This window comes from Chiloscyllium plagiosum, chromosome 9, assembly GCF_004010195.1.
Source record: "Chiloscyllium plagiosum isolate BGI_BamShark_2017 chromosome 9, ASM401019v2, whole genome shotgun sequence".
In the NCBI taxonomy this organism is placed as follows: Eukaryota; Metazoa; Chordata; class Chondrichthyes; order Orectolobiformes; family Hemiscylliidae; genus Chiloscyllium; species Chiloscyllium plagiosum.
Window position 1 is genome coordinate 100,909,972 of NC_057718.1, and position 26,391 is coordinate 100,936,362.

At 42.7% G+C, this 26,391-nt stretch overlaps 2 protein-coding genes across 5 annotated transcripts in view; one reads left to right on the forward strand and one right to left on the reverse strand.

Moving 5' to 3' along the window:
- LOC122553102 (ADP-ribose glycohydrolase MACROD1-like) overlaps window positions 1-26,391 on the forward strand; it is a 918,032-nt gene that overhangs the window by 123,187 nt on the left and 768,454 nt on the right. The window lies entirely within an intron of this gene.
- On the reverse strand, window positions 649-16,547 carry flrt3 (fibronectin leucine rich transmembrane 3). Its single transcript, XM_043696640.1, has 4 exons — window positions 16,160-16,547; window positions 4,058-4,839; window positions 3,438-3,607; window positions 649-2,872 (listed from the first exon to the last, which is right to left on the reverse strand). The coding sequence occupies exon 4, from the start codon at window positions 2,855-2,857 to the stop codon at window positions 890-892; it is 1,968 nt and encodes a 655-aa protein (XP_043552575.1). The 5' UTR covers window positions 2,858-2,872; window positions 3,438-3,607; window positions 4,058-4,839; window positions 16,160-16,547; the 3' UTR covers window positions 649-889.

The following is a 26,391-nucleotide window of genomic DNA, read 5'->3' on the forward strand; positions in this document are numbered from 1 at the left end:
CCCACAGTTGGCTTTGCAGAATTGTGGACTCGATAACACAGTGGTTGATTTTGTTCTGTTTTATTCTGCAGAAAGACCACGTTTTTTTTTCTCATTGACAAGTATGGAGAGAAAAAAAAAGGAAAGTTCCCGAATTTTAAAATGCTGAATACAATTAACATTTGGTCAAGGCACGTACAAGACTGGCCAAAGGGCTGACAATGCACTTTGGTTTAATTTTTTTTTTTGAACAGTACCTTTTTGTTTTAAACTGTGCCAACAAAGGGTCTGTGGCTCAAAGTCTAAATTTAAATTGCAGGTAATGTAGACTGTAAGCAGGAATGATGTGTGACATCCACTTTCAGGTATTACAGTTACGTCTGTGCAACACAGTTAGGCATGAACAACAAACATAGTTTCCTCCTCAACTGGGAATTAAAATTGTCTTCACCAAGTGTACTATTTAACTGTAAAACACCAACCCTCAGTAACTAGGGGGTGGGGGGAAATAAAGACCTGTGCTTGAACTACAAGATTCTCAAATAGGCTAAAAAAAAAGTCTCTGAACGCTCAACACTTGTTAATAAAACCCACTTTCACAGTTGACAAGCAATCTTCCGTCAATAGAACATGGAAATTTAAACTCTCTTAAATCTTTTTAAGATTATCAAAGAAAAAAATACAAATTACGAGAAGTTACTAAAATAGAGAATTGCAATTAGTGATCTGGCATCCATACTGCACAATCAGCAATATTCACCTGGATTCTGCAACTTTTGATACAAAGTTCATTAAATATAAATTATATGGCAAACGTACAGTCATCTTTCCTCCAGTATTCCTAAATCCAGTGTTTCCGAGGAGAGCAGAGCCTTCCGTAGTCCCTTTCAGTTAATAGTCCCTGCAATTATCAGGAGTGTGAATGATCTGAATCTGGAATTCCACTGTCTCTGTAACTTCTGTTGCTACTGCTGCTTTCACTGTGGCTGTTTTTGTACAAACTCATCCCGTTTGGTGGGAATATAGTGTGTATTACAAACTCTTCCTTGGCTGCTTGGTCGCTGTTCATCGGGATCATCTGAAAAGCAGTCTCCCGAATTTCTAAGATAGAGTTGTCCTTTTTAGTGCCAGCCTCTGCGTAATCATCGTCCTTCCTTCTCCGGCCTCTGCTGTATGCACAGCTCTTGGAGAAAGGGGTTCCAGTCCTGTGCATGTAACAGCACACCAGCGCAAGCAGCGCCACCACAATCACGGCCCCTATGCCGCCTATGATCCCCGCCAGGGGTAGACTGGCACTCCTGTAGAGTTCCTTCTCCTGCTCCCTGTTGAGCGTCGTCGTGGGGTTGTGCATCCTCAGGGATGCGGTCTGTGTCTCCGTGCAGACTGGGGTCTCGTCCAACAGATAAACATTGCTGGTTTCCATGGGAACCATACATATCCGGTACAATGACTCTGGCTCCAGGGCTGTGAGTAAGTACTCGCTTCTTCCACCATGCACGATGGTCTCGGTGATTGACCCCACCGCTGGGTTATGCCCCAGCTTGAGCCAGCTGAGTCTCAGGGCGGTCATGGGCAGGGAGATCTTCCAGGTGATTCGGATGGTGTCCACACTGACAGATTTCACGTCGATGTGGATAGCCACCCGCCCAGGGGCTGCCGTAGGCTGGCGGTCCGCTTTCCTGTCACCACCCTTGGGCACAAAGGAGGGCCAGGGACCCTGACTGGGGGAGGCCCTAACCAAACCCACAGTGGTGGGTGGCATGTCCAGGAGGGAGCCTTCCGAATCCTTGCAGTCAAACATGGTGACCGCCAGGTCCTTGATGGCCATGCCCCTGACCTTCTCAGGTGACTGGCACATCAGACCGCGCACGTTGACCCCTACTGTCAGTGAGCGCAGCCAATCCCGAACCCACTTCATCTTGCAGCCGCAGTGCCATGGGTTGTTGCGCAGTAGCAGCTGGGACAGGTTGTTCAGACGATCAAAGATTCCCTGAGGCAAGTGGGTTAGGTTGTTATTCGACAGGTCCAGGCGTTGTAATCGCCCAAGGTGGTAAAAGGCGTTGGGGGGGATCCGGTTGATATGGTTCTCCTGGAGGTGCAGCTTCTGCAAGTTGGCAATGGGTAGAGACGGGGGCGAGGTAAGGATGTTCCGCACCAGCGACAGTTCTGTCAGGTTCATGAGATTCATGAAGACCTTATCTCGAAGTCCTTGATTGGTCAGCAGGTTCCCATCGAGCACCAGACGCTTCAATCCCGTGAGATGACTCAGGGCGTTCTCCGAAATGGTGGCAATGCGGTTGTCATCCAACCTCAGTTCCTCAACGGTGCTAGGGAGTCCTACGGGAATACTGCTGAGGTGATTCCGAGACAAGAAGATCAATTTGAGATCCTTGTTCTCTCGAAAAGCACCTTCTTCGATGCTAACAGCAGAGACTGAGTTATCATCCAAGTGCAGTCTTTCCAGATAAGGTATTTTTGAAAGAGAGTCCAAGGAAATCGCCCGTATATTGTTCTCCTGCAGATGGAGTTCTTTGATGTACCTGGGGACGTTGGTGGGAAACTCGTCCAGACTGTTGCTATACAGATAAATGATTTCCACCTTCACGAGGTTCAGGAGCTCTCTGGGAATCCCAGCATTATTGATCTGATTGTTCTGCAGGAAGAGTGTGGTGGAGTCCTGTGGAATTCCTTTTGGGATGGATGTCAAACCTCGGTCATTGCAGTACACAAAGCCAGCGTCACACCGACAGACTGAGGGACACGTTTCCACAGTAATCGACTGTGCCAGCAATCCCAGAAACAATCCCACGTGAGTCCACACGGAGAATCTCCAAATCCTGCTGATCACGTTTAAGACCATTTTTGATTGTCTGGCCATTGAGTTCTTTAAATCCTAGAAGGCAGAAGAAAGATAATTAATGTATAAACTGGGCTAGAGGTGAATAATAGACAACAGCAATTGCTGGAAGAGCTCAGCAGGTCTGACAGCATCTGTGGAGAGAAATCAGAGTTAATGTTTCCGGTCGAGTGACTCTTCCTCAGAATGTTAACTCTGATCTCTCACCACAGGCGCTGCCAGACCTGCTGAGCTCCTCCAGCAAATTTTGCTTTTCGTTTCTGATTTACAGCATCCGCAGTTCTTTCGGTTTTCTGTCAGAAAATAATATTGACAATCTTGAGAGGGAAAAAAAAACTTGAACTAAACATCCTTAAAAATAAAAACAGCAGATGTGGCAGCATCTCCAGTGTTAACATTTTGGGGCTCCTGTGATTTTTCTACAGATGCTTCCACACCTCCTGCGATTTTCAGAAATTTCCATTTTTGTTTGTGACTTCCAGTTTCTGCAGTTCTTTGTTATTTTTACTAACCTTAAAAATAGTCATTTTCAATCAACAGTGAATTTTCTAACATCTGTGCTCTATCCATTTTTTTGAAATTCTGGTGCTCAGACTCCTACCTTGTCTCAGTTTCCCTGGAATGGGTTTTCCACCAGCGACAGGATTCTTGCTTATCTCTATGGTGTGGATTGTCTTGTGGTTTGTACTGATTTCCTAAAGCGAAAGGAAACAGACTGGAGTTGTTTTTACTTTGAGTCCAGTGTTGCTTGTGTCCTGGCTCTTTGTATTCCTGAAGGGGAGACCAACAGCATCAAGATGTAAGTTACTAAGCGTTCACTTCAAGTCAAGCCTCAGCTGAAGAAACTTAATGCTTTGTACAAAGTGGCACTTGGCAGTATTTAAGTGAAACAGCACCTGTCAGCATTTGTCACTTCTACCTTGGAACAGAATCCAGCTTGAGTCAATATAAAGCCCTTTTCGAACACCATTGTGTGTCACATCAGTGATTCTTTTTTTCTGCCGTTTGCTCAAAATATTTGTACAAGTCAGAAGAATCAAATGAGCATTTTTTTTTCTCTTGTCTGGTACCGATTCACACCAATATTCCACAGGAAGTAACTGGTAATATTTGTGTTAACTCAAATGAAACTGTCATCTCTTCCTGAAAGTGCAACAAACATAACTGGCAGCTTCCAGCCAGATCTAATAGTTAAAATAGCACAGAAAGAAGATATCTTACCACGTTTAGTGCATTCCAGAAAATCTTGTGCCTGCAGCAGGAAGATCTTGGAATGTAAGTTCAACATGTCCAGATGGTACACCATCTATCCCGGAATAATGTTCCAGTTGGGTCCCTCCAGCCTGCTGGCTATTTCCCGTCTCCTTGATGTTTACACAACTGATCCCGGTTCACGTTCCAGACCACCTGAACGGTCCCCAACCTTCCAGGGAACATGCCCTCAGGAGGTTTACAATGGCCAGGTCAGCTCATTAAAAACCACCTCCGCTTGTAGAAATCCTTTAACTTGTGGGGGAAGTTATATTTTACTTCCTTTCAGTTTTCACTTCAGAGCCAAAGAGGAAAAGAAAAGGTTGACACATGATAGGACCTAAGGGAAAGGTTGTTTTCCCCAAGAGCTGGGGCCTGGTTTGGCTCTTCCGTGTATCCTATATCAAGAGTAACGTCAAACTACACGTCGAAGGAACCGTTCATCCATCTGGAGCTTAACCAGTGGTGATCTGCAGTGGTTCAGTTAAAAGGGGAAAGGACCTGCTTATCCCTCATTCCCAATCATACGCTGTAAGTTGTTCTTTGGAGGCTCTAAGAATTTTTGTTTTGGTTCAGACCCATCGCTTTTTTAATCGGAGAAAATCTTCCATCCTCCTTTAATTGAAAACTGTATTCCTGATCATCGAAAAGAGCACAGGATGAAATTACTTTGGATCAAAATTCTGCAGTAGATCCTCCTCCTCTTTGGATGCTGGATTCTTCAGAGAATATTCCTTCTCCCGAATTTTGACCTGTTAATACAGTTAAGAAAGGCAGTGGGTGGCAGACTGAAAGCACAATTTCAATAGAATTGCATCTGACGTAATTAAAGCTGAAAGCTGTACCTCAGGCATCAATTACTCTTGGCATTCAATTCTGATAGTGTCAGTGGCTGGATGAAACAACCTGATTACTGCATAATGAATATATCTATCGTATCAATATGCCCATAGTTGGGAGTGCACCACTCACATCAAGAAATCACCTTTGGCAATTCCTCAGTAGGTTTCTGGCCTTTCAACATCCTGCGTTGGTGGTTTAAGAAAATACTAATTACAGTCAGTCTAAATCAGCAGTTTGCATGGAAAATTGTTTTAGTAAATGCTTTGTTTGTAGATTATAAATATCAATAGAGGCCCACAGCAGCTTTGTATGCTTCTATTTCTCTATGCCAACTATCACTGACAATGCTTATATATTTGTTAGCTGTTCCTTTACAAAATATGTTGGAGCTTTTAACACGTTGAGTAGGTTAATGATGGTTATATGTATGAGAATTAAAATTAACAATGGTTTGAAATGCAAGCAGACGCCTTCTGCTGCATATCTTGAGTTCTAGCCCTTTCACTGCTGTATGTGATAAGCCAGATCTGTGAGAATTGACACTGTTCTGTTTCTTTGCTTCAGTTCAACCTCTCGCAAGCTGCAGCAATGTTGGATAACACTGGCATAATGTTGAACCTTCCCAGCGTAGAATTGGCAGAAACAGAGTGGTCTGAAAATAGGGGGCACGATGCATTTTGCAAGGCTTGCCGGGAGTGTGGAATACTGGCATTTGGTGCCAGGGTAAGGAGGTAGGGTGATGAGAACACTTACAGAAGCTGCTCAGTGACTGAAGGCCGGCTTGCCCTTTGCCTTCGAGAAAAATAATAAGCGTTTTCTACTCTATAAGTTCACCAATGCCCTAAAGCCTCAGTTTACATCTTCCTAATCTTAAAATGGCACCGAAGAAAGTGAGCTATTGACAAGACCACATTAGATTTTGTTGTAGATTTTGTGTATATATAGTTTTTTAAAACAAGATACACCAGAGCATTATGAGGAATTTTGAAGGAGAGGGTGATGGATTATTTTTTTTTCGTTTCCCTGAAGGGGTTACAAGAGAGCAGCTATTCTGGTAGTGGAGTTGAAGGTTATTAGATGATCAGATCAGCCACGATTTCATTGGCATCGAGCAAACTCGATGGGCTGAATGGCTTACTTCAGCTCCTTTGAGGTATGGTCTTACTTACTGTCACCTCACTCCCAGGAGGAATTATTGCTATGAGGTTGGGTGTAGCAATCTACATGAGCAACATCCCTTGGGGATTGTGACAGTAATCATTACACAGCAGTAGTGAAGACCCAAGGACGGGCTTCCCCAGGAATCGCGAGCAGAGATTTCGGAATTGTGAGCTCCAAAACAGAAAAAGGAGGTGTGGGGAAAAATAAAAGGGCAACGGGGTCACAGTGGAGTGAAAGTTTGGGAGGCAGTGCTTTAGAATGTCAAACATTGTCCAGACCAAATGATGCATCAATACACTAGCAGAATGCTGCATTGCGAAATATAAAAATGCCTCGCTGAGCTGCAAGGTTCACTTCCAGATGTTTCGTTACCTTACTAGGTAACATCTTCGCATGAGGTCCACTGAAGATGTTACCTAGTAAGGTAACGAAATGTCTGGAAATGAACCTTGCAGCTCAGCGAGCAAACCTACATCCAAAACCTCAACCTGAGCTACAAATCATCTCAAAGCTCACAATGAAAATGCCTATTTATTTGTACGTTATAATTTGTGCTTTCTAACATAACATCATGCATGAACCAACCAACATTTCTTCTGTCCAGTTTTCAGTATGGGATTGCAAGCTCTATAACCAAATTCACTTTATTTGAAGTTCATCTTGCATTCCTATTTCACTGCATTTGCCCAGCAAAGATCTCAAAGGTGTATGTGATTATTTTGGTAATGCACTGGGTGATTCTAGTGTACTGGACCATGGGTACTAGGATACTCTGCATATGTGGCAATGCTTGGAATGAAAGCTTTTCCAGGTGGGAATGACACATATTTGATCTGCAAATAACTGTTTTTAAAAAAATGACTTGGCATTTCTCTACTGCTTTTCATGACCTTAGGAAGTGGCAAAGTATTTTCCAGTCAAATAATACTTTTGATAGGTAAGCACTGTTGTAGAAACACAGAAAATAGATGCCGGAGTAGGCCATTCAGCCCGTCGAGCTTGCACCCGCCATTCAATATGATTATGGCTGCTCATGCAATTTCAGTATCCCGCTCTCACTTCCTCTCCATACCTCATGGTCACTTCAGCTGCAAGGGTCACATCCAGCTCCCTTTTGAATCTATCTAATGAACTGGCCCCAACAGCTTCCTGTGGGAGAGAATTCCACAGCTTCACAACTCTTGAGAAAAAAAAATGCTTCCCCTCCTCAGTCTTGAATGGCTTACCCCTTAGTGTTAGACTGTGACTCCTAGTTCTGGACTTTCTCCAAAGTACAGGTGGTAGAGGCAGAAACCGTTCCAACAGTTAAGGGGTATTTAGATGTGCATTTGCAATGCAAGGCATACAAAGCTGTGGGGCAGATGTTAGAAAATGGGATTTGAATAGTTAGGCCATTAGTTTTGACTGGTTCAGGCTTGATGGACCGAAGGGCCTTTCTTGTGCTGTCAATCTCTATGATTCTTAATGCGTTGGTACATTTTATAATCGTGATGAAAAGAAAAACACTGCAGATGCTGTAAATTGAAAACAGTGTGTTGCAAAGCTCATCATTTGTACAGAAAATGTATTGGTTAATCTTTTGTTTGGAGTTACCAGTATTATCATTCTCTGGGTTTTTTTTTTAAACAGATGCTGGAGGGCTGTATATTCTCCAGCTTTGATTATATTTTCCATCGGCTCTTGAGGTTTAGCAATTTTTTATTCCAAATGAATAATGATTTAAGTCGCGGTGGCAGAGCAGAGAAGGAGGCCATTCAGCCCAATGTGTTTCTATGCAAATCTCACACCCTGTGCTCTTCGCCATAGCTATCTGCAAGGATTAAGAGAAACAGAAATGGAGCATGTATCCAATTCCTCCATTGACTGGAGTGACTTCTTTAGGTCACACCAGATACTTTAGCTGTAAATGAGAGGCACTATCTCATTTCCACAACCCTTCTCACAGCCAGGCACAAAGAATCATGTCATTACTAATTTTACCACAACCACCTGATGAAGGAGCAGTGCTCAGAAAACTAGTGCTTCCAAATAAGCCTGTTGGACTATAACCTGGTGTTGTGTGATTTTTAACTTTGTCCACCCCAGTCCAACACTGGCACCTCCAAATCACGGCATTGCTAATGGTTGAGTTATAACAGACACCAGAAAGCTGATGATGGGTCAAGCTGTTGACTCTCAAAACAAACAGCCATGAAGGTAAAACTTGGACACTGCCCTTTACAAATTCCAACTCAGAAGTGGCTAGCATTTAAAACTGTAATAAATAGAACAATCTCACATTTCCTCCCAGGAGTATCTAACACCAGCAGATTGATTAGTTTAGGTGTTTGCGCCCCCTTTGCATTAGTTCCCCAGCATAATCAAACAATCGAAAGATGCAGATAGAAGGAAAACCATCTTTTTCAGCTGCTTTCATGTTGTTCCTCTGCAGCTGTGATTTCAGAGGGTCATCCCACCACTTCCTCCTGACGAAGAAGTCTCCTACGGTAGTACGGCAAAGCCAAGTTGGCAGAATTGCCGAGGCTGGATGCAAGTTTCTTGCATCCCCACCTCAGTGAATCCGATAGTTGTGCACTTTTAGCAGCCAACAGTAATCCCTTTGGGAGCCAGACCTCTTGCATTTCTCTAAACCTCATACACCAGAAGCTTCCAATGGTCTAAGAGGTTTTGTCAACACAATCCCAACTCGAGGATCAGTGCCTCTGGTGATTTCATTTCATATGAAACACTCTTAATTGCCATGAGTCCTAAAATCCACTTCTGCCTAGGTAATGTTCTCCCTCCAGCTCCCTGTTTAATTAAAAATGCTCCCAATGCATTTGTGTTCTATATAGTTTTATATCTTGCTTGCATCTGAGGTTACCTCCCTTTGCAAATGTGAGGGGGTTGTCTGCACCCACTGGGCTAGAAATGCCTAGTGAGTCCTCCTGGTATTATCCCAAATTATCTGCAGACAAGCTAATATAGAATTAATATTTGAATGAGAATTGCAGAATTCCGACAGAGGCATGGGAAGTATTTAATTTTGAATGATATTTGATATTTCTGAGCTCATAGACTCCCTACAGTGTGGAAGCAGACCATTCAGCCCATCATCAGAAAAGATTTACAAGGATGTTGCCAGGGTTGGAGGATTTGAGCTATAGGGAGAAGCTGAAGAAGGGCCTGTGCCCGAAACGTCGAATCTCCTGTTCCCTGGATGCTGCCTGACCTGCTGTGCTGTTCCAGCAATAAAGTTTCAACAATAGGGAGAAGCTGAACAGGTTGGGGCTGCTTTCCCTGGAGCATCGGAGGCTGAGGGGTGACCTTATAGAGATTTACAAAATTGAGGGGCATGGATAGGATAAATAGGCAAAGTCTTTTCCCTGGGGTTGGGGAGTCCAGAATGAGAGACCATAGGTTTAGGGTGAGAGGGGAAAGATATAAAAGAGACCTAATAGGCAACGTTTTCACGCAGAAGGTGGTACGTGTATGGAATGAGCTGCCGGAGGAAGTGGTGGAGGCTGGTACAATTGCAACATTTAAGAGGCATTTGGATGGGTATATGAATAGAAAGGGTTTGGAGGGATATGGGCCGGGTGCTGGCAGGTGAGACTAGATTGGGTTGGGATATCTGGTCGGCATGGACGGGTTGGACCGAAGGGTCTGTTTCCAGCTGTACATCTCTATGATTCTATGTCCATACTGCCGAAGAGCATCCCACCCAGACACACAGCCCCTACCCTATTCCCCTGCATTTCCTGTGGCCAACCCACCTGACCTGCACATCTTTGGACTGTGGGAGGAAACCGGAGCACCCGGAGGAAACCCACGCACATACAGAGAGAAGGTGCAAACTCCACACAGGCAGTCTCTCAAGGGTGGAATCGAGCCCGGATCCCTGATGCTGAGAGGCAGCAGTGCTAACCACTGAGCCGCCGTGCTGCCCCTGTCTGTTAATGGTCATTTTGGAAAGCTGGACAAGGCAAAATAAATGAATTTATAAATTAAAAATAGAATGGACTTGGTTTAATTTTGAGAGCCTAGTCGTAAGGACCAACGTGCCCAATTTCAAGTGGGACAATTTCTGATGTCAACCTTTTATCTTATTTTGATGTCTGGACTTCTATGTCTGTACTAATATTTCTTTCAATAAATGAGCAAATATGTTGTACTACATGGAGACAAAAAGAAATGTAATATCATAGGTTATTCAGTGACAGTTTCAGACTGCTGAAGCTTTGCAGGCAACCGAGACAGTGGTTCTGCATCCTATGGCTGTATAGTTGCAATTTTCTTTGGCGAGAGAAACAAAACAGTAGATTAAGCTTGTGGAAGAATCAATCTTTTGATATATCATCAAAGGCTCTAAGCAGCAATTAATGCACTCTTGGGATGAGTTGACAGGGTTTCAACATCCATTTACGCAGCACTTGCTCGAGTTGTTTGGTGAAGACAACCTTTTTAAGATTATGCCAGAAGCATTTGAGTCAAAGGGAGAGAGGAGAACGAGAGTGAGCATGTCTTATTACTGCGATACCTAATTCTAGCCAAAATTCTGCAAGCACCCGAACCTCTGATGGAGTTCAGTCCCCCTTTCATGTTTTTAAACAAGCTTGTTTTTAAATGCATTTGTTGTGCAAACCCACACTGGTAGAAGTATTGTTCCAGTTGTTAAAAGAGTCAGTTTTGGTGAAAGCACTGAGGCTCATTAAGTTCTTGTGTACTAAAGGTCTCATTTCCTTTTATTTTCCTCCCTCTCCTGTCCAAGCTGCAGTAGGATAAAAGGCGTGACAACTCTTTGAAAGCGGACACCGTTTCTGACTTGAGGATTAGTTGGAATGTCTCTGGTTTTCCTCCAGCGCCTCTTAGCGTGGCTTCTCTTAATTGTACATGCTTACCTGCCATTCATTTCTCTTGGTGACAGCAATGAGTGCCTTTGCACATCAAAAGCTACAATGACCCAAACCGTGTAGAAGTGGGGAAACCCAGCTGGTAGGCTCACTCTGACCTTTCCCAAACCCGTCACTTAAGATTCACTGCCATCAAGTGTTGTTAACTTAGCCCATGGTACAGAATTAGCTGAACCTACTTTGCACTGACAGTACTTTCCAGGCCTCTTAAGCTCCTTGCCATTCAGGTGGATTTTTGAATAAAGCTCTGTTATTATCAATGTCTGATGGAAAATGACAATACAACTATGTTTTTGTTAAATAGAAGTAATAACAATTGAGCCTTTTCTTCAGAAACCAAGACAAAACAAAAGGAATCTTGAATGCTACGTCAGTGTAGATCACTGAAATTGATCAAAAGCGATACTAGACTGTCCTGTGTCAGCAAGCAGACATGTCCCCTTTTAAAACAAAACAGGGCCATGACTAATAATCTCCATCCCTCCGAGTTTCTCTGCTTTTCAGGTTTTACAATCCTCACACTTTGTTTTTCCAGGTGGCTGTCCTAGCCTGCATGTTACCACTGTGTAAAGATTGGTGGAAACAGCTTCATGCTGTACATTTAATGTTCCACAGTCACCACACAGCCTTACAACTTCAAAGAGAGATGGAACTGCATTATGTAATGACTGCATGAGGGAAATGATTAGAGATGCTAATTAGGAATGAGTTGTCTTGACTTGTGTAATTTTTTTTAATTGTCCGAGACACACACTGTTGTATGTAAGCAACTCTTGGGTAGGTCTCATTATAAAGCTTTTAACTTTGCTGAAGAGATGCTTTGTAAACACTTGATAACTAAATTGCAAAGGAGACCACTCACAAAATACAAGTAGTTCATGTGATGTAGAGTGGTACAATCCAATAGCTATGGACCCAAACTAATAATCGTGTGATCTATTAGCCCTGTCAGGATGCTTGACACCAATATGTTTAGAAAACTGGCAATCATCGCACAGTGGTGTGATTAATTTTCACTTGGAAACAGCTCAGATTTTTTAATGTACTGTACGGAGTGAAGTATAGTGTTTTTGAGGTGGCAGCAGATTAATGTAGCCTTGTACTCTGAGGGAGGCAAGGATAAAAAGAGAGCCTCAGCACATCCATTTTGTTGTGATGACACAGTCCAAACAGAAACTGGAACAGATCCAACAATTACACAAAGGACAGGAGGGAGAATTTCTTTTGGATGTTTTTGCTAAATGTTTTTTTTGTGAGCCCATTGATGGGGATCTGTCTGCTTGTATTTAACCAACAAATTATACTGTTGGCAGAGAATGATCTTTTCAGCTTCACGAGTTCTGGGTTTAAGTTGCTCTGCTTGTCAGTACCAGTCTCCATATCAACATACAGTGTGTGTCATTACCTAGAATATACATCATAGAAACAGACCATTTTAATGATTAACTTTAACAAACAGGCCATTCGGCCCAACCCATCTATGTTGGTTGCTTGTGCTCCAGTCAAGTCTAGTTTAATCCTTCCTCATTTATCACTATCAGCAACGCCCTCTCTGCCTCATGTGCTTTACTCAATTCACCTGAAGCACTTGCTGTGGTGGTGAGCTCTAGAAATGGTCCCACTTTTAATTTAGAAAACCTTTCCGGACAGATTCTCTTTCTCCATGGATCACACATTGGATTTCTGTTGTAATTATTAAAAGGGTTGGACGGCAACGTCTACTATCCTATCTGAACTCCCACATTCCGAGCTTGCTGGAGAGCTGTGTGCATGGGAGTACCCTTTCAAAGAGTCGTGTTATCTGATACCTTGCTTAATTCTTCACTTGACTAACCCTGATCGCAAAACCTCACATGGAACTGGCCTGTCTGATTACCTATGCTGAATCTTGTTCACATTTACTCAAGGTTTCTACCCTCTTGCTTAGAACTGAAGGAGGGTTTTTCAAGTATTTATGACTTGAGGCTGTGTATGCAGATTTTCGGGACCTCTTAATTTGAAGAACACCACCATGAATGCAATAGTTTTTGTTTGTAAAATTAATTGCAATGCGCCTTTGTGAGGTTGATTCTGTGCAGAGGTTAATGATGGACAGACCCAATGATGCTTCATTAAATTTACAAGTCAGTGTTAAATTGAGCATTTCTAAATCAAAATGTACACCATCATTTCAGATGCTATCGCAGTGCACTGGTCGAACAAAGGACTGACTATGTCAATGTATGTTTCTTGAATGGTGAGCAGTTGTCTGGAGCATAGTGTGTCAATGCACAAGCCAGTTCCTCAGATTGTATCAGAATATAAAACTTCAGTTTTCATTGGGAATACAATCACCTGACTAAATATATTCAACATTATCAATGAGATGTTTGATTGCTGAATAATACAGCTTTCGGTCACATAGCTGGAAGGTTTAACATGTTGTTGTTTGCTCTGTAGTGAATTCTAAGGGGTGCAGTGGTGACTAAGTTAGGAGGAGAAATACACAAGTCTTTCTTCCACAGTCAGATGCTGTACATAACTAATTCCGGAAAAAGGTGTATTAGAACATTGCTTTGATCAATGGAACAATTACACGGTGGAAATTTTAATTAAGCTGGCTCAGACAGAAGCTGTGTGTAAAAGGTGCACACTGATTTTAGAATACACACTACCAAACTTTGTGTATTCTCCATTGTTACCAGTTTTCCGACGCTGGCTCTGTGCCAGTTATGGCCTTCAGAGCTATTTGTATGGCTCCTAAGGAGTCTTGTACCTATAAACGTCAGAATTATGAACAAAGGCTGGGTTTGTTTCCTCCAGTACAGGGGAGCTTTTTGTTTCTCCTCGTAGACTCTAAATAGGACATTGCAAGTAGAGAACTTTGGCGAATCTGTGTCGGTTCCACAAAGGAAATGTACGTATGCTATCCATGCAGACAAAAAAAAGCTGGTTAGCTCGCAAAGAATGCTAATATCCTCTGTGGCTCCTCTTTCCTCAGTCCCCGCTACCCCATCCCCAAACTGGAGCTGCTAATCCTCCTTCACAGCTCATGTCTTTTTACCTTGTGTTCGCCACTAAAAGATTACACTAGTCTTGAAACCCAAAGCCTGTTTATACAAAGAATTTAATTGATGGGTGAAGGAATGTGTGAGAGCTTTTCTTTCAGCTCACTATTCTACCCTAATTAACTTTTTTCCCCGAACCTGCATTTTTTTGTGTCATTCACGTTCTGTCATATATTGCGGTCGTGCATTAGTGAGCACGCTGCTTTCTAAGTGCAGACCTCGGCTGCTGAGCAAAGTATTAGTTAGGCTCTTTAAAGCAACTGTGTCGGTGTGAAAACAGAATTTTAATCCTGGGTGTAAACATTTCGGGCAACATTGGGCTCTTGAAACAAACACTGATGAGGCAAGGTTAAACTCTAAATTTTGATGTAGAGACCGAGGGACATCCGTTTCATCTGAATGGCTAGCTTTAAGTTAATGCTGGTTGTCTTATGAAGCCCAAACACTCCCTTTGCAAGTACATTACAATGGAATGCAGCTCCACCACACAGAATCGGATACTACCCTTTTGTGTTCAAATTGGAATTTTGCAGGGCCTAAAATGTTACAAGATGTGAAAGCTGTTCCTCATTTAGCTAATCGAACCATTCTTAACTTGACAACATGTTCATAGAGAAGGTCAAAGACTCTCTGTTTTGATTCCCTTTCAGAGCTAATGTTTTTTTCTTTTCAGTTGATGATGACTGTAGTTGCTCTTGTACAGCTTTTGCCCACTTGGGGGTGGTAGGTACTGCAAAATGCCAGTTCCCCGGGACCCTCAGGTCAGATGTTTACTGCTGGCATTTACCTTCATTTGCTTTAATTATGACAAAGCTTGTAGTCAAGAGAAACCACAGCAGCCTCCAGACTTTTTCTCTTACACTGAAAACAAAAGAGAAAAGCTGCAAAATTGTTGGGAAGTTTAATTTTCTTTTAGCATAACTTCCTCTGCATTCTGATATTGATGACTTCAGTTGTTGATGCATGTTGGTCAAGCAAGGAAGTGTAATTTATAATGGGGTACCTGGAGTCATCACCTTTTTATTACAGACCTGGAGGGTGGAGTTGCTAAATGAATAGATTTGGGGTTTTCTTTGTGTGTGTTTTAACCTGGGCACCTAGTTTCTCTATTTTGAAAAGAACATTACTGCTGTTACAGTCAGAGTGAGAAAGTTTACCATCGTATTATCATCTCACTGAACCACAGCAGTGATTGTGAAATAGGTGCAGGGAAGGTGATCCTTTTCAATATCTAAAATCAATCTGGATTGAGAGTTTCAATTCATCACAAGACAATACAACTGCATAACTTTGATAATGGCTGCTTTGTAATGCACAGCCACGCTTGAAAATACGCATTTAAGTAGCGATGACTTTTTAATTGCCACAATATCTGACCAGTCAGGCAAGGAAAAACTTTACGGCTGAAGTGTAATCTGGTTGGAATAGCCGAACTGAACGTTGATAACAGCGACTGAAATCCAATTAGCATTGCCCAGTATTTCTGCTAGCTTGCTTATTTCTGACGGAACCAATATTAACTTGAATGATTTGTATGCTGCATTACACCATTGGATCATATTGTCTATTTGCATTCTTCGTTTTTATTTTAATTTGTTTTCTGTTAACGTGTGTTATGAATGCAGAAGGACTTTGATTTAAATTGAGTCATCAGTGGTTTTATTTTAAAACCTACGTGCCTTGCAGCCTGGGTTAGGAATAGTGAGAGGTGCCCAATTTGTATTAAATGGGGATTGAAACACGGTGAGACGCCTTTTCTTATCTAGTATCGTCTGGTCATCTTAAACAGTACAATCTGTGCATGGCTACAAAACTGTACGGTTTATATTACTGTATATTGTTTAAAACGGGGCAAAAATTGTGGGTGTATTAACCTGTTCACATCTAAGGCTGGTTTAATGGAAATGTACGGAGTTGCTCTGGCTCCAGCGATAGATCACAAACCAAGCATAAATTCCAGATACCGTGTCCAGCCTTTACTGAGTGCTGAAATCTTACATGGCTTTCCTGTGACTATGATGGGAACATTTGCAGAGATAATTCTCCCCGCAGCATTTATTAACGGGGGCGTAGGGGGTGAAAAATGCCCCAATGTCTTGCTGTCTCTAAAAGTAACCGTAAGCACTTACCAGGTTAAAATGAGGAAACTTCATACATCCTGTGACCACAGCAGTGAATTATTCCAGCTTGTTAACCAGGAATTGAGAGAGACAGAGGAAGCATTCGCTTGGTGTGTCCTGAAGTAGTCAGCAAAACAGAAACGAGAGCAGGGGAATAGCTATTAGTCTTGCGCTTTCACTGTGTTCAGCCCCTTGTGCGCTGTTCTAACGGGTGGCAGGAGTAAGTCGTCAGGCAGCGAGAGAGCTCCAGAAATTCTGAAGTTAAAAGCTTTGTCTGCCAGAAGTTGAATTGAATGATGAGGTCACGGGTAGGCAGGACTTGCCTTGGCTGAGACACTGAGACCCACTCAGTGCATTATAGACACTAGAGGGAGCGAAAGCTGGATTGGGTTTAGGAGGAGAGGAGAGAGGGAGGGGGGCTGGGAAATTACACTGTGGATGGGGTTTAGGAGGAGAGGGGGAAACTACACTGGGGTTTTGGGGGGTGGGGGGAGGAGGAAATTACACTGCAACAGTGGATGACACCCAAGAAAAGTCTGATAAGGTTCTGCTGTGAGACATTGGTTATGTACCATCGCAGTCTAACTTTTAAAATAAAAGCAACTGAATTGAGAGAATGCTGCAGAATATTTAGATTCAGATTATAAAACAGGAATAGGCTGTTTGGCCCATCCAACCTGCTCTCCCATCCAATAGGATCCAGCTGTCCTCCCAGCCACTTTCCTGCCCTTTCCCAGTAACCCTTTGTTCCCCAACAGATCAAGAATCAATCTCCCTCAGCCTTAAATAAACACAAGGACCCTGCCCCCACCCCTCCGACACACAGCTCTCTGCGCAAGGAGTTCCAAAGACTCTCAACCCTCTGAGAGAAGGAATTCCTCCCCATCTCAGTCTGAAATTGGTGCCCTTTATTCTGAGACTATGCCCTCTGGTCCTAGCCTCTCCCATGAGGGGAAACATCCCCTTAGCATTGACCCTGTCAAGCCCCTTCAGAATCCTGTATGTCTCGATGAGATCACCTCCCATTCTGCTCAACTCCAGTGAGTAGAGTCCCAACCTGTTTAGCCTTTACTCATAAGACAATCCCTCTGTCCTAGTGAACCTTCTCTGGATTGCTTCCAATTAATAATATCTTTCCTTAAATAAGGGGACCAAAACTGCTCCAGGTGTAGGCGCGCCTGCAGTGCTGTGTGTCGAGAGTGTGTGCGATGCTGGAAAAGCACAGCAGGTCATGCAGCATCCGAGGAACAGGAGAATCGATGTTTCAGGCAGGAGCCCTTCATCAGCTGTGTGTGTAAACCATATCAGCATTTAAATAAAAATGAATATCCAGTTATTATGCAGTTAACCCGATTATTATGGAGGAAGACTCTGCTGTGAATGCTGCATTCGTTCTGACCCCCACCAAACAAAATTGCGGAAATCAAGCTATTTCTTATCTCTCCCATTCTTTATGTGAGTTGTTGGAATTTTAAAAAATGTGATCCTCTATATATATAATCTCCCAGAGCTCTTTCCCCGTTGACTCTTCATTATCTTTATTTGATTTACCTTTTCATTATCTGCAGTTTGTTTGTTGGGACATTGAAGTGTTGGATCATCACACAGTGCTATCAGAGAGGAAGGTCAATGGATGATTTTAAAAAAAGGGATGGTTTCAATTGCTTTGTGATTCCAAGACAACCAAGGCCGTTTTGTGTCCGAACACAAATTACCTTTTGCACTGGCCTCCAGGTGACAGATGAGCCAGGTGTCTAGAATAATAGCAAAGATTCTGATTCTTGCTGACAATTAACACAGATAATTTGGTCATTTATAACGTTGCTGTTTTGGTTCCAACGTTAGACCTCAGAGAACACGTCAAAGGGCACTTCATTGGCTGTAAAACCCTTTGAGAGATCTGGCGATTGTTAAAGGTGCTATAAAAGAATGCAAGTCTGTCTTCTTTTAGGTGGAAGCAGATTGGCTTCCATATTTCTCTTCATTGCACTTTGCTAGAAGACCCTGTTTGAAAAGTGTGTCGGGTGTCCTCGGGGTCATGAAAGGAGCAAAATATAAATGCAAGATTGTCTTGCATTTAATCTCCAAATTTATCCCTCTCACTGCTGAGGATGGAATTCAGAGTGTGTGCAAACCCTTGGCTGTAATTGTTCACATTGCCTTAGGAGTATGATCACACAGATACTTAGGCAAATAGCAAAGTGGTTTCTTGCATCCTGCAGTGACCTACCCCAGACTGGGGGGCATGTAGCATTGTGCAGTGTTTATTTCCAATTGAAAGTCCCCAGACATGTTGAGATTATCTGATTTCCATCCGATTGGCATCGGGAATCGTGTGCTGTGCTGCAAAGGCACTCTAACTCAGTTAATAATTTCTGTTCAAATGTTCTGCAGTGATAGCAGTATTTACTGCTGGGTAGCTGATACTGTCTTTCAATAGTTAACAATGGGAAGGTGATGGTATTTGCAGATTTCACCCCCTCAGGACTGCTGGTATCTCCACGAGACTGCATCAGGCTTTGAAAGTGGCACTGCATAGAAAAAGTTGGAAAAGCACAGTTTTGAAGGCACCCTTGAAATGTAAACAGAGGCCACTAACAGGACTCAGCGTCTGTGAACTCTGAAGCAGGGGACTCCGTACAATTGAAAGTATTTAATTCATTCTGAAATGACAGCAGCGGTGTTAGCAAAACCTTTCTTTTCTTATTGTTTCCACTTCAAAACCTTGCATTGTCTCTGCCACACGTGACGACGTGATGATAAAATGTGGTGCACTGCCCCCCTCGTTCATTCTGTTTCCCTCAACAGCCCAAGATTAGCCAGCATTTCTGCACCAAGATATTGTTTCTTTTTAAGGGCGAGTCCCCTCCTAATTGGCCCTGAAGGAACTGCGCTTGGCTTGGCTTGGCTTAGTTGTGAGGGGTCAACAGCAATTACATCACTGTACATCACAAACCCTTTATACAAAGGCTACCAGTGCCTTTCCCGTTGCCCCGGAGACAGACATCAAAAGCTGAATCCCACGTTACAAAAGTGGCCACTTGGGTTGAGTTCCATGCTCGTTTGCGCATCAATGGGAGGGATTTACATTTCTGCTGCAAACCAAAACTAAAAAAAATGCTGTAGTGAAAACAGCAATTTAAACGAGTTTTTTTTTAAAGGAAATTCGACCAAGAGTCACATTGGGCATGAAACGTTAACACTGTTTCTCTCTCTGCAGATGCTGCCAGACCTGCTGAGTTTCTTCCCTGTGTTTGTTTAACATTTCCAGCATCCGCAGTATTTTACTTCCATTTCAGGAGCAGACGGCCAGCATCCTGGAGTCTCCTGTACAGGTCATGGAGGCAATGATCATGAACATGGAAAATTTCCTAGATTCCAAAATCCTCCTGCAAAGTAGAAAATAACTAATGTCACACTATTATTCAAGAAAGGTAGAAGCCAGAAGGCAGGATGCTGTAGGTCATAGAATCATATAATCCTTACAGTGTGGGAAGCAGGCTTTTCAACCCATCGAGCCTGACTTTCCCAAGAGCATCAACCCCCACCCCCGCCATATCTCTTTAACCCTACATTCCCCATGGCTAACCCTCTTAGCCTGCACATCCCTGAACACTATGGGCAATTTAGCATGGCCAATCCACCCTAACGTGCACATCTCTGGAGTGTGGGAGGAAACCCACGCTGACACAGGGAGAATGTGCAAAATCCGCAATTACCCTAATATCAGTTGTGGGAAATCTTTAGGAAATGACAATGGGATCCTTCAGAGGTGGTATGACTTTGTGAAAGAGGGATACAGCATGGAAACAGACCTTTAAATCCAACTAGTGCATGCCAATCATAATCCCAAACTAAACTAGTCCAGCCTGCCTGCTCCCATATCTCTCCAAACATTTCCTGTTCATGTACTTATCCAAATGTCTTTTAAATATTGTAACTGTACCTGTATCCACCACTTCCTTTGCAAGTTCATGCCACACATGAACCATTCTCTGTGTAAAAACGTTGCCCCTCATGTCTTTTTAAAATCTTTCTCCTCTCTCCTTAAAAATATGCCTCCTAGTGTTGAAATCCCCCACCCTAGGGAAAAGACTTTAATGACATTTATAAAATCATGAGGTCAATAACATTGCCATTTACCTTGTGATTTTATAAACCTCATTAAAGTCACCCCTCAACCTCCTACGCTCCAGTGAAAAAGGTCCCAGCATATCCAGCCTTCCTGTAATTCAAATCCTCCTTTCCCAGCAACATAGACTCATAGAGTCATGGAGATGTACAGCATGGAAACAGACCCTTCGATCCAACCCGTCCACACCGACCAGATATTCCAAACCAATCTAGTCCCACCTGCCAGCACCTGGCCCATATCCCTCCAAACCCTTCCTATTCATATACCCATCTAAATGCCTCTTAAATGTTGCAATTGTACCAGCCTCCACCACATCCTCTGGCACCCCATTCCATACACGTACCACCCTCTGCATGAAAAAGGTGCCCCTTAGGTCTCTTTTATATCTTTCCCCTCTCATCCTAAACTCTCTAGTTCCTGAACACTCTCCAGCTTTATAATATCCTAATATATTCAAGTTTTATAAAATAAGTAAACAGGATGTGGATAAAGGGGAACCTGTAGATGTAACGTTATTGGTTTTCCAAAAGATTTTTGATAAGGTGCTGCATCAAAGGTTACTACACACTATGCGCATACATGATGTAGCTATTAGATATGAGCACAGATAAAGGGATGCCAAGGGAGAGTCATTGAAATCTATTTCTCTCTCCATGGATACTGCTGGACCTACTGAGTGTCTCCAGCAATTTCTGTTTTTATTTCAGATCTCCAGCCTCTGCAGTATTTTGTTTTTATATTAACATAGTAAAGAATTGCTTAGCTAATAAGAAGCAGAATGTGGGGACAGATGAGTCTTTTTCAGCATGGAAAGGTGTAGAGTAAGTCAGGAATTAGTGGTGGGGCCTCAATGAATAGCAATCTGTATCAAAGAATTAAAAGGACCGGATGAGTGGTAACTATGGTGACAAATATAGGCTGTGAAGTCAGTTGTCAAAAGGAGGTAGAGAGTCTGTAAAAGGAATATAGATAAGTGAGCAAGTGTTTGATAGCTGGAGGAGAAAGTGAGGACTGCAGATGTTGGAGATCAGAGCTTAAAAATGTGTTGCTGGAAAAGCGCAGCAGGTCAGGCAGCATCAAAGGAGCAGGAGAATCGACGTTTTGGGCATCCATGGCCATGCTAAATTGCCTGTAGTGTTAGGTGTATTAGTCCTGAAGAAGGGCTTATGCCCGAAACATCGATTCTCCTGCTCCTTTGATGCTGCCTGACCTGCTGCGCTTTTCCAGCTACACATTTTTAGGCTTTGATAGCTGGACAGCAACTTGAGAAGATGTCAACTAGTCGATTTTGGCTGGGAAGAGTGAAAAACAATAAATTAAATGGAGAGAGATTGCATAACTCATGGTATGAAGAAATTTGGTCTATGAATCAGTTATAGTTAGTATGTTGGTACAGCAAGTGATGAGGGCAACTGTCTGTGTGGAGTTTGCACATTCTCCCTGTGTCTGTATGGGTATCCTCTGGGTGCCCTTGTTTCCCCCCACAGTCCAAAGATGTGCAGGTTAGGTGAATTGGCCAAGCTAAATTGCCCGTAGTTTTAGGTGCATTAGTCAGGGGTAAATGTAGGGGAATGGGTCTGGGTGGGTTGCTCTTCGGAGGGTCGGTGTGGACTTGTTGGGCCGAAGGGCCTGTTTCCACACTGTAGGGAATCTAAACTAATCTAACAATTGTTGTCATTTATTGTAAGTGAAAAGGGATATAGAATTCCAACAGTTTTACCTTAGCTATACAGAGCATTGGTGAGGCCATACCTGCTTTAGCCTTCTTATATGGAAAGGGATATAACTGCAATGGAAGCAGTTCAGAGAAGATTCACTCGGCTCAATTCTGGGATGAAGGGCTTTGCCCACGAAGGTAGGTTGAACAGGCTGGGCCTATACTCACTGTGGTTCAGAAGGATGAGAGCTGATCTTGTTGAAACATACTTGATCCAAGAGTACTCGGTAGAATGAATACTTATATTTCCTCTTGTGAGGGAGATTTGAACAAAGGGAAATAGTTTAAGAATAAGAGGTCTCCCTTTTAAGACGGAAACGAAGAAATTTGTTTTCTCTCAGTGGTTTAATTTCTGTGGGTAGTCTGTTTATGGGCCTCTTCTGCTGAAAGTCATTGAATAGATAGATTTTTGATAGACAAGGCATTTGAGGGTCATTGTAGGGGGTGTTGAGGAGAACAGAGAGGAAAATGAGATCACAACCAGACCACTCATGACCTTATTGAGTGGCAGCGCAGGCTTTAAGGGTCAAATGACCTACTCCTGCTGCTAAATGCCTATATTCCTAATAATTTGTAAATGCAAAACAAGTAAAGAGTTCAGTGCAATTAGACTCTTACTTTAGCATCTACTTGTGATTTTTGCTATTTAATCTTTGATGGATGTGCCTCCTGGCAGATCAACATTTATTGTCAATTTCTGTGCAATCTTGGCCATTTCAGTCAATCCCATTGCTGTCTGTCCGGAGTCACCTATTAGCTCAGAGCAGGGAAAGGTGGAAGATTTCCATTTCTAAAGGCTGTAGGTGAAATCCAGATGTTTTTCAATCTGGTAACTGCGTGGTTACCATCACTGATATCCAAATCATGACCACTGATACTGGCTTTTTTATTCTGGATTTACAAAATTAACACAATTGAACACCCTAGTTTGCCGTAGCTGGATTTGAAGTCATGTCTTTGGTTATAATATAACCACTGTGCTCACAGGAATGTCATTAATATTGTGTTGAAAAATCCAGCAACTAATAATGCTCAGCAAGGTCGGTAGATATGAATGACTAATTAAGGTGTTGTTAAGGGCGCTGACCAAGGCCAGGACAGTGAGACGACTCCTCTGCTCATCTTTGATATTTTATGGTCTCCTGAACAGGCGAGTGGAATTTTGGTTTCACATCTTATTTGAAAGACAGTACCACTAACAATATGACACACTATCAGTGCTCCACTAACCATTAGCCAAACACGTGCTCAATGCCAGGAATGGTTCATCTTTAATGGAAGAAATTAGCCCAAATAAATCTGCTCGAAAGTAAGCTTGCATTATGAATCCAATAGTCGTACATTTCACATTTTATGTTGAATTAACATGCAAGATTTTTCCTACCTATGCAAATGTAACCTTCTATTGCACTTTGCTGTGATCCTTGACAGTCTTTGTCTTCATGGATGCCACTTCTAGAAGCAGTCTGCCTGTTTTCTTTAATATCTTGGTGATTCCGTATTTCACTGGCGTTGTTATTTTGACGTATGTACTCTCGAAAGGTGACGATATATTTTCTAAGAGGTGCGAAGTTGTGAAACTAAACCTGCATTGATTTGTGGTTACATTGTTAATGAGTATCTCAGCTGTGTCAGTGACCAACACAGGCAAATTTGCAAAGGGTCATAAAAGATTTACTAGCCCAACTGAGACTACCAGAAGGATATATTGGTTTTGCCGGTCAGAGCTGATAGAGGCATCAGCTCAAAACTGAAGCAAATCAGTGTGAAGTTGAGCATAATCGACCTCTCTTGCAGGGCGAGTGAGGATGATGTGATTTTCCCCAATAAATGGAAGAAAACAATATTCTAACATTGGTGAGCTTTGTTTTGTTATCGAGTCACATAATACTGAAGAGGTCCATCGAGTCTGCATCAACAGAGATAAAACCATCATCCATCTGCACTAATCCCACTTCCCAGCTTTTGACCCATAGCCTTTAACGATATGACATTTCGAGCATTAATCCAAGTGCTTTTGAACGGATATGAGGTTTCCCACTTCTACTGCCTATCGAGGTGCTGCATCCCAGATTCCCACCACCCTCTGGGTGAAGAAAGGTTTGCTCAAATCCTCTGTAAACTTTCTGCCCTTCACTGTAAAATTATGTCCCTTCCTTATTGAAACGGTGTTAATGTGCTGAAAACATGTTCATGATAAAGTACAGCTTTAAGAAGAAGCAAAGTTATGGTTAAATCCCAGATCTTGGATGGCAGTGGTCTCTGGAATACAGCAATTTTGAAATTTGTGCATTAGGGTTTTGTTTACTTTAGTGCACCAAGCCACACAAATAGCTACCTCAGCTGTGTTGCTATCTCTCTAGTGACAGTGGGAAAGCCTATAATGTGTGGAGAGCACCCCCCCCCCCCCAATGTAATCACAGCCTGGCTCTATCTGTTTCTTCCCTGGGGCCAGCTGAAGATAAACACTGGATGCTTATCTAATCACATATTAGTCAAGAAGTAGACTTCAATGTTGACTGGCGAAACTGTGTAATTAGAGAGAGGTGCTCGCTTTCACATTTCCCCTCAAATCTTTTAAGTGTTTTTTGATTATTTTTCAGCACTTACTTCCTACTAAACAGAAGAAAGAACACTAATACATTCATTAGATGAAGTAATTTTACTCCCTGTCTTTTAACGGAATGCTAAGTGTTTTTGTTGTAGCTGCAGCTGGTCAAAAATAGATTTTTAGTATTTTCAGTTTTTCCCTTTAGCTTTGTAGGAGGTAGAGTTTCAGTACAACACCAAAATAAAAAATCACACAAGGTTATAGTCCAACAGGTTTAATTGGAAGCACTAGCTTTCAGAGCGCTGCTCCTTCGTCAGGTGGTTGTGGAGTATAACCTGGTGTTGTGTGATTTTAAACTTTGTATACCTCAGTCCAACACCGGCATCTCCAATTCAACACCAAAGTAGAAATGGGTCTCTGGCATCTTTCAAAGTTACTGGAGTTCTCTCTTCCTCAAAAGGCAGCAGAAGCAGAACCTTTGAATATTTTCAAGGTGGAAGAAGATAAATTCTTATTAAGCAAGGGAATGTTATCGGAGGTCGGTGGGAATACACAGGAATCAGATCAGCCAAGATCTTACTAAATAGCAGGGCAAGCTCAATGGGCTGAATGGCCTACTTCTGTTCCAAATTTGTATGTTCATGTGTACCTGCTGTATAACTATTCTTCTTACCAGGCCCACAACGGGAGGGTTTCTACTCCAGTTCCTTGGGTTCTGAGACTATTGATATATAAACCTGCAATCTGCAGATTCTGCCACTGATGGGGCATCTGCTGTTTGGGCAGATGGGTATTAGGAGGTTTCTTCACTCCCTCTGATGTTTGGGACTTTGCCTCTTTGAAAGATGTTGGATGTACCTTCCTGGACTAGCCTTCTTGTCAGGGTGGTATGATGGCTCAGTGGTTAGCACTGCTTTTTCAGTGCCAGGGACCCAGGTTCAATTCTATCCTCAGGCGACTGTGTGGAGTTTGCACATTCTCCCCTTGTCTGTATGGGTTTTCTTCTGGGTGCTCCAGTTTCCTCTGACAGACCAAACATGTGTAGGTTAGATGGACTGGCCATGCAAATTTGCCCATAGTGTCCAGGAATGTGCAGGCGAGGTGAATTAGACATGGGAATTGCAGAGTTACAGAGAATGGGTAGGGTTTGGATCTGGGTGGGATGCTCTTTGGAGAGTCAGTGTGGACTTGATGGGTTGAATGGCCGGCTTCCACACTGAAGGGATTTTATGATTCTCCATTTTGGTTGTCACAATCCAGAGACACCTATGACTTGCCAAGAATGGTTGACATCTTTATGGAAATCTTGAGGACATGGTTTTGAGTAGAACTCCTGCTTCAAGAGTCTGGTCTTGGGCAGCCGAGCAACTGGTCCTGCCCAGTGAAATGGGTTTTCTCATGAGCAGCACCTGAAAGTAGCACATGCTGGCAAACACCAGAGTGCTACTGTTGGATTGCCTTTTTCACTGCTGTGTTTGGAGGATCTTGTTTTGGGGAGCTTTATCACCACTGCCTGGTAAATCTTGAACTTGTTCTATAATTAGCCTGAACATTGAACTGCGGTAAAAAGCAAGAACACTATCTTGTTTGGACGTTAAATCAAGGTGCCGTTTGCCCTCTCAGATGAGAACTATAGAATGAGGAACGTGGGAAATTCCCCTTGACATTTTCTGCCAATATTGATTCCTCAACCATTAGCCCAAAGCAGATTACACAGTCTTATCACATTCCTTTTGTGAGAGCTTACTGTTTGTAGATTAGCTGCATACTTGCCAGATTACATAAATTGGCTATAGAACCCTTTGAGACACTTTGAGGTCATGAAAGGGAATGTATAA